An 8,124-nucleotide genomic window follows, 5' to 3' on the forward strand; every position below is an offset into this window, starting at 1 on the left:
GATTTTCCCTGTTAATTCTTTCAGTGTAAGTTTGCAGTTCTGTAACTGGTGCATGAGCAATTCAGGGACCAACCACTTGACCTCTTTGACATCCTGTGTGACGAAAAATCAGGAAAAGTGATGTCACATTGTTGTGTGACAACACAACTCATCTCCAGTGTATTGTATGTAGTAGCATTAGTATGGTTTAGTGATGTCTGATATGCAGTTTCTTTTTCACATGAGGTTTTCATTAGTTCTTCCACCCTGCCTATTCGGATTTATCATGTCAACTCATCCATTCCTACATTCAACCAATACAAAGTCTGAGGTTTTTACATTTGGCATCAATTTATTTGACTTTTGGGGACAAGGAGTAATTGATTAACATTTTGCAAAAGATAGATAGTTCTACTGTAACTTTTCTCTGGTTAAAAGACTAAAATTATGTTAGAGGCAGGAGGATTTCATTTGCTTGATACACTTAGGCACAACTGTCAAGTCTCTAAGAAAGAGGATACAGAAGACTTCATACTGTCAGACCGTAATACAAACACTTTGACACTCTTTCCTAACACCACTGGAATGCTGAGGTAAAGCATATGAACATGAAAGGTCATTTTGTGGCACTGTGTACTGTATAATTAATGTACACAAGCTGGACCAGGGAACAGAATAATAGGATTTAGCTGGTCTTATTTACAGATAAAAAAAAAAAATGTGAGGGATAATACTTAAAGAGGTCAAAAAGGAGGAAAAAAAAGATTCCAGTTTCCACTTCCACCATTTTTTTGTGCAAGCACACAAACACAGAGAATAATGTGTTCAGCAAGATATAGCAGTGCAAAGTTATCTCGGATTTCTTGACCTTCTAACAATGTTAGGAATGCGTTCATTAAACGTGGAATGTAGGAGATACATTTTGTTGAAAATTCATGACAATTCAGTTGCATTAATTAAGAGATTAGAAATCAATTTATCCCCAAAAAGCGTGAGAATGCAACAAACAAAATGCTTGAAAAAATCCAAGAATTTCACATGAGAGATTTTACATAGTGTATATTGTGACAGGTGATTAGTTTGATTCCCATAAAGAAAAAAAAATGTGTTAATGAGGAAGGTCAAGACCAGCAGCCTGAAGCCACTTTGAATGCCTCATGCAAACTGTTTTCATTGGTCACATACTGCATTACTGTATGTTGGTCTGTGTTCTTCCTCCCTTTACAAGCAAATAAAACAGCTGCTTGACCAGATGTACAGTTGACAGGTGCCTCCACCACTCCAACGCAGACACTGATGAGTCTTGTGTGAGGAGACTGGAGGGCAGCAGCTCTACCCGCTCTCCTCCTTTGCAGCTTGTTCCAGTGCGCTCTCTGAGGCAGCCGAGCCCTCAAACCTCTGAGAGGCAATGACAGCCTGGTGAGACATGCTCTTCCTCACCACGTCGCCTTTCCTCCACAGTGTGATTTCCTATAGAATGAGAAAAGAAAGTGTTTGGACGTTTTTAGACATTGTGCTTTATGCCTGCGTGTACGGATGACATTAATCCTTACACATGAAAACCGAAACCCATGTCAGTAACCTTCATTTGCTCATCAGTGATCTCACTTTAAAAAAATCATACTACTGGATACATTAAAATATAGGTAGAAAGAGAAAAAATTAATAGATAAATAAGAAATAAAATGTTAAGGAATATGAGGAAAATAAACAGTTTTAGTTGTTTTTGAATTGGAGGAGGTCCCAATACACTATTCATCAGCGCTGGAACGAATAGTCAGTTAACTGATGAATCGATGAAAAGAAAAATAGAAAATAATTTAAGCCTATTTTCATAATCTAATAATTATTTAGAGTCATTTTTTAAGAAAATATATCAAAACTTTCTGGTGTCGGCTTCTGAATATTTCCTGGTTTCCTTATTTCTCTATGATAGTAAACTCAGCATGTTGTGTGTGTATGTGGGTCTGGATTGTTTATTGAATGAAACCAGATGTCACATTGGGTTTTAGGAAGTTGGAATGCACATGTTTCGCAATTTTCTGGCATTTTATTGACCAAACCACGAATTGATTAATTGGGAAAATAATTGTCAGTATAATCAATAATAAAAATAATTCTTAGTTGCAGCCCTAGTATGTATAAATTAATATTCATAAAGGTTTTGTTTTTATGAATGTATGTAAAAAAAAAAAATAAAAAAAAAGAGAAAAAAAGAATGATTTATTTATTTTTTAATACCAACCAAATAGGTTATCTTTGAAGGCAAACAGATATATAAAATCAGTATAGATGTAATAAGAAATCAACTTGTTAACATCAGACCACATTTCTGTGTGTGGCTGCAAACCAAAATAAGCGACAGTCAGCATTCATCACTGACTGAACGTTTTGGACTGATCTGCTGCTGTATTGATCAGAGCAGAATTTGTGGAGGGACAGATGCAGTATTTAAAGTGAGGTCCATACATCCAATATGAGATTGTGCATGGAAAAGTGACACTGTCTGTCTGATACAAAGCTGATTTTTTTCTGTTAATATTGTTATGATCAGAGGAGAACACACTTAACCTACATAAGATTTACATTGATCAATCAATGGGATAGACCAAGACTCAAAGATATTTAATTTATGAAGATCCAACACAGAAAAAAAACAGCAAATAATAACATTTGAGAAGGTAATTGAATGCTTTAGGATTAATGCCGTATTTGCAGTTAGTATATGAAAAAAATTACATACTGCATTTCACTATTTTGTAATGACAGGAAATGATACAGCGTGTGCACCAACAGATGCTTATCAAACTTTAACCTCTGAAATGTCGCTGGCAATTTAACTAGCACATTCAAATCAAGCATTTGCCTTGCCTACATTCAGGAAACCTTTTTGAAACCCATCCAGAGGTATTATACAAGTAATCAGGTTTCCCCAGCAGAAATGAATTTGTATCTGTATTTACAGTGTTAGTAAAATCAGATGCATACTACATTTACATGAATGTTTCTAAACTCAAATTACTGCCAGAAGTCGTGAATATTCAGATCAACATGATACATGTAATCACACTCACTGAGCATGAGTGGCCTGTTTCCTTTCATCATTATCTTATTACCTGCTGTTTGAAGTAGCGTCTCTCCTCCTCATCGATCAGCACCAGGTTCAGGTAGTAGCGCACAGAAAACTTTTTGTTGATGTCTCGCATGGTGGGAGTCAGATCATAGCCAGCCAGAAATAACCGGATGGGAATGGATTCCCCTGAAATATCAAATATATTGTAACAGGTTAAATAATATCTATCTTAATGGAATAAGATGTTTTTAATGCTTGAAATAACTTATGAATAAGTGTTGTTTACCCCTGACTGGAGCGCCGTCCATGATCTCGTACTTAGCAATAGTGTCATTTTCATGGTATACACTTGGGCCGGTGCCTGTTGTCTCACGTTTGATTATGTCAATCTCCATGTGCTTAATCTTAATTCTCACCAGCAGGAAATAGATTTTTCCCACAATTACATCTTTCAGATGGTACCTGTCAAAAAACAGATCAAGACACAAGCATAGAATGAGACAGAGGTCTGTAAATAACAAATATTTTTGTTACTGAATATTCATATTTTTCAATCAGAGTAGTATAACATTGTTTGAGTGTCTGGATGCTTTGCACTGCCACTGGCAGATTCATAAATTAAATCAACAGTACAGCAAAAATGGCAAAAAAAAAAAAAAGAAGAAGAGTAATTAGAGCTTCTTAAATGTAAATATGTCTTGGTTTTCTTTGTCTTTCATGACGGTAAACTGAATATCTTTAGACCTGGCGGTCAGACATAACAATGCACTTTCCACCTTGGGCTCTGGGAGCTTGATATTTTTGCTGTCAGTTATAGTCCTAAACTCCATGACTGATGCTGTCTGAGTCTCTCTTCATGAATTGTTTAATTAGTACTGTACAGTTACTAATGTCAAACCCACACAAGAACTGCTATACTACACTAGTATTCTAACACTAGTATTTCCAAAAGGATGTTGTGTTTATTTTAATTGATTGAGTTCTTTGCTAGATATTGTACTTTATTTCTGTAACTGAACTTGTTACCATTTTAATCCTTTGATTTATTGATTTTCTGTCTTTAATGGTACTTTGTAAAATTCAGTTTTGAGAAGTGCCATAAAAATAATGTTTATTACTTGTGGGTTTACTGAATGAAATAATGAGGTTGTCATGTCTTAATTGCTGGAACAATCAGTTGGTGTATCGTAAAGAAAGAATATTAGTTGCCAACCTTTACAGTCGATCGAAAAAGAAAGATTCATTGATCATGTAAAATAATGGTTAGTTGCAACCCTACAAGTCTTACTTGGATTTGTTATACTCAAACTCGATGTGGAGACAATCCTCAATTCCAACTTCCATTTTAATGGAGGAGTTGAGTTCAGGGTAAGTGCTCAATGTGTGGACCACAATGTCCATCTCTTTACTGATGTCATTGAGTCTTCTGATCACTGTAGCACGAAGAAAATATCTGAAAATGGAACAAACAGAGAATGTAAACAGTGGTGTCCGCATATCTGCAAGGAACTGCAAGGTAAATGAAACAAGTGCTAAAAATGTTCAGTTTGAGTGTTACCACATGACAGGCACGTTACAGAGTGACACTTAACAGTTACACATTTCACCACAAATAGAGTGAATCATCAAACTTACCTTAGCTTCACATTCTGGCCTGTGTAGGACTCATAAGGTTTCTCAACATGAGTGAACTCAAAGTCGAAGGTCTGTGACTGAGTTATTTCACCAGGTCTCGCAAGATCTTTCACCAGGGAAACAAACTCATGATGGTTTCCTCTGTCGTAATACAGCTCTAGAGAAGAAGGATATTTCAGACAAAAGCAAAATAAGGCAAATCCAGAAAGTTTTGGCATAATGTTAACCCTTGTAATAATACATATTCAGAATATACAGATTTTATAATATGCATCCAGAATCAGTTCCGCATTTATTTTACGATTGCTCCTCTTCAAGTAAATTCTGGACAGATAAAAATGGATTCATTTTCATTCTTTGTCATGTGTAAGGAATTTTTTTTCTTTTCATTATTTGCAACATTAACTCTTTGTTTATGACAATCTTATACTTTTAATAGTTAGTTAATTTTACTGACACAAAGCAACATTTTCTAAGTTTCCAGAAAAACTATGAAAATTATGACGTGGATCTAGAAAAGGGATAGTGTGTTTGCTGGGGCCAGGGTATTTTTTTTTAGCAGAGTAGAGGGAGCAGCTCTCGCCTTCACTTTACTATGCATCTTAACAGGAAGAACTTAATAGTAAAGTTTTTAAAAAAAACTGTCTTAAATAAAGGAACTTTTCTTCATGCTAACAGAAACCACAACTGTAGTAAAGTTAAAAAATAAATAAATATCAGCTCTTGGTTGACAGGACTCATCACTTTATATTTTCCACAGCTAGCTAATTCCACTACTATTCTGTAATATTATAATATTCTACTAATATATCAAGGCTCAAACTGAAGTCCCAACCTAGGTTTTTGCACACTTAGGAAAAGAAACCAATCAATACTGTTTTATTGATTTATAGTATTGTGGCAATGGTGTTGCATTTTTCCTCTTAATCAAGCCAAGTGTCCAAAGAAAATATTGATAATGCTGGAGAGGACCTGACCCCAGCTTGTGCCTCTTGTTTATTACAAATCGTGTTATCGTGTTTACTAACACAAGACAACAGAAACCAGAAATTATTCACATTTGAGGAGCTGACATCAGAGAATTTTGACATATTTTCTAAGAAAATTAGTCAAAACGATTAATTGATTATAAAAATATCCCTAAAATTCCTAATGATTATTACTAATGACTAATGGTTGGAGCTCTAATATTGTGGTATTTCTACTTCTACAAAGTGAGACACCTAAGTACTTCTACCACTACTGGATATTGTTAAATGTTAAAAAGTTATTAATAGAAGCTACACTGTGTAGTATATATATATATATATATATACATGTCTGAGTTATAAGGGTTCTTTGTCATACCTATTTGTCCAACAAATTCAATTTTGATCCCTTGGTGCTCCAGCCTCTTCCCGGGGTTCTTCAGCGTGACATTCACCTTTCCACTGACTGTTTCGCCATCATAGAAAAGAAAGTATTTGTCTTTCTTTCCATCTTCAGTCTTGTGTTCAGCCTTCTTCCTCGTTTCAGCATCATTCAGGACCACATCAATTTCTGCACTTTGTCCAAAACTAAAGAAACTCATTGTAACGTTACTCTTATCTCTCTGAATTGTTAGCAAACTAACTCAAAAAACACCCTGCTAATGTTTCAAAGTAGAGAACAGACACACAAGAAAGGCCTGCGGTTCCCTCTCAGAGCACACACAACACACTGTTACGAAGATATGTCACAGAAAACTCCACATTAGCTACATGTCCACACTCATTTCCACCGATGAAGCTAAATAGCAAAACGATGGCACAAGGAAAACGCTCAATAATACGTCCATTAGCAAATTAGCCCTTTCTTTTTTCTTCTGTTGACATCAGTGTCACCAATATACTTTCTTCAACGGTAACGAATCAATCTTAAACGGACACAATCCTGGCAGTGAGGCTAAATATTACATGTTTGTTTTCTGTAAGAGAAAACGGCGAATGTTGTCAAACGACCAGGATGTACGCCACCTGCATTCGCACGACTACTTCCGGGTGGAGTTTTTCAAAATAAAATCGAGAAGCCCTGCGCTCCAAACCGGAAGTGACGGTATTTTCAAATTGCATTGCTTTCTACTTTTTTGCCTGAATTTGTTGGTCACTGAAAAAGACCCGTCATTGAAAGTACCTAAGTAAAGTTACTCAAATGCCGTAATTAAGTACAATTTAGACATGAATGGTGGAAGAAGTACTAAGGTATTTCAGTAAAAGTAGAGGTACTTCAAAAATACTCCATTGCAAGTAAAAGTCCTGCATTCAAAGTTTTATTTTGGTATAATTATTGTGATTATTAATAATAATAATAATAATAACCGATAAATGTAGTATTAATAGTAAAATGTACTCATTATACAGGAGAATGATCTTTGTCACTATAGTATTACTATATTTTTTACAACATTTGGTTGTAATTGCTGATTGATTATCAGTAAGTAGCATTTTGCAGTTGTAGCTGACTGAAATGAAGCTGATGTAGACTTCCTTAAATACTGATAGGGAGTTTAATCTATAATAATGCATGATATCACATCACAGGTTTTGTATGCTATCACACAAACTTACAATAACTTTCAAAAATGTAGCGGAGTACAATAGTTTCCTCTGAAATATAGTGAAGTATAAAGTAGCAAGAAGAAGAAGTGAAAAAAAGTACCTCAAAATTGTACTTAAGTAGAGAACTTTAGTAAATATAGTCACCACTGTTATCTTTTATTTTAGTATTTCTATATTTTTCTATTTTCTACTTCTACTTCAATGCATCTCATTGTTATAAACTAACCCACCACAAATAAAATAGTTTTGCTATTGCTGTTTTAATGTTATGCTAATATTAACCAGATAATTTAATGTCTCATGTAATGTGCATATTTCAGATTGCACATCAGCATGTACTCTTAAGTAAAATTGAAGGAAGAACTTGTGGTATTGTGTAAATATAGTATACTTATACTTGAGTAAAGAATCTGAATATTTCTATCATCAGAAGTCATCCACCAGCTGAGTAAGACACATTAATTACAAAATCTTTTATGTTGCAAATACTGTAGGCACAAATGTGTTAAAATTGACATAGTTAAGACTCTAAGTTTACAAGTAACTTATTTTTAATTACTTATTTTTACATTAGCATATCAAGCAATTACAGGTTCAGGTAAATCTGTGCACTGCCTGCACTGCACTAAACCTTCAGTATCATACATACAGTCAATACTTTTTCTTTCTATTGTCACTTCCCTCTGCATAATTATGTTCAATCCTTTATCAAATTTAAATTACATAGATGAAATCTGACAATACCTTTCCACGACACAATACAAGAAACATTTGAGTCTCCAAAACATTTACAGGTCAATTGTATTTAATAGTAACAAAATAACATGAACATATAGTAATAATATCAAATGAACAGTGGAC

General features: G+C 34.5%; 1 protein-coding gene across 1 annotated transcript; it reads right to left on the minus strand.

The window, feature by feature from the left end:
* Positions 1-311: 311 nt before the first annotated feature.
* On the minus strand, positions 312-6,687 carry vps26b (VPS26, retromer complex component B). The gene is made up of 6 exons (XM_022769208.1): positions 6,035-6,687; positions 4,688-4,844; positions 4,341-4,505; positions 3,339-3,514; positions 3,096-3,238; positions 312-1,449 (listed from the first exon to the last, which is right to left on the minus strand). Exons 1-6 carry the CDS (start codon positions 6,255-6,257, stop codon positions 1,312-1,314), a joined length of 1,002 nt encoding a protein of 333 aa, XP_022624929.1. The 5' UTR covers positions 6,258-6,687; the 3' UTR covers positions 312-1,311.
* Positions 6,688-8,124: the final 1,437 nt, after the last annotated feature.

The sequence above is a fragment of the Seriola dumerili genome, unplaced genomic scaffold (assembly GCF_002260705.1).
Source record: "Seriola dumerili isolate Sdu_G_001 unplaced genomic scaffold, Sdu_1.0 BDQW01002293.1, whole genome shotgun sequence".
NCBI classification, from domain to species: Eukaryota; Metazoa; Chordata; class Actinopteri; order Carangiformes; family Carangidae; genus Seriola; species Seriola dumerili.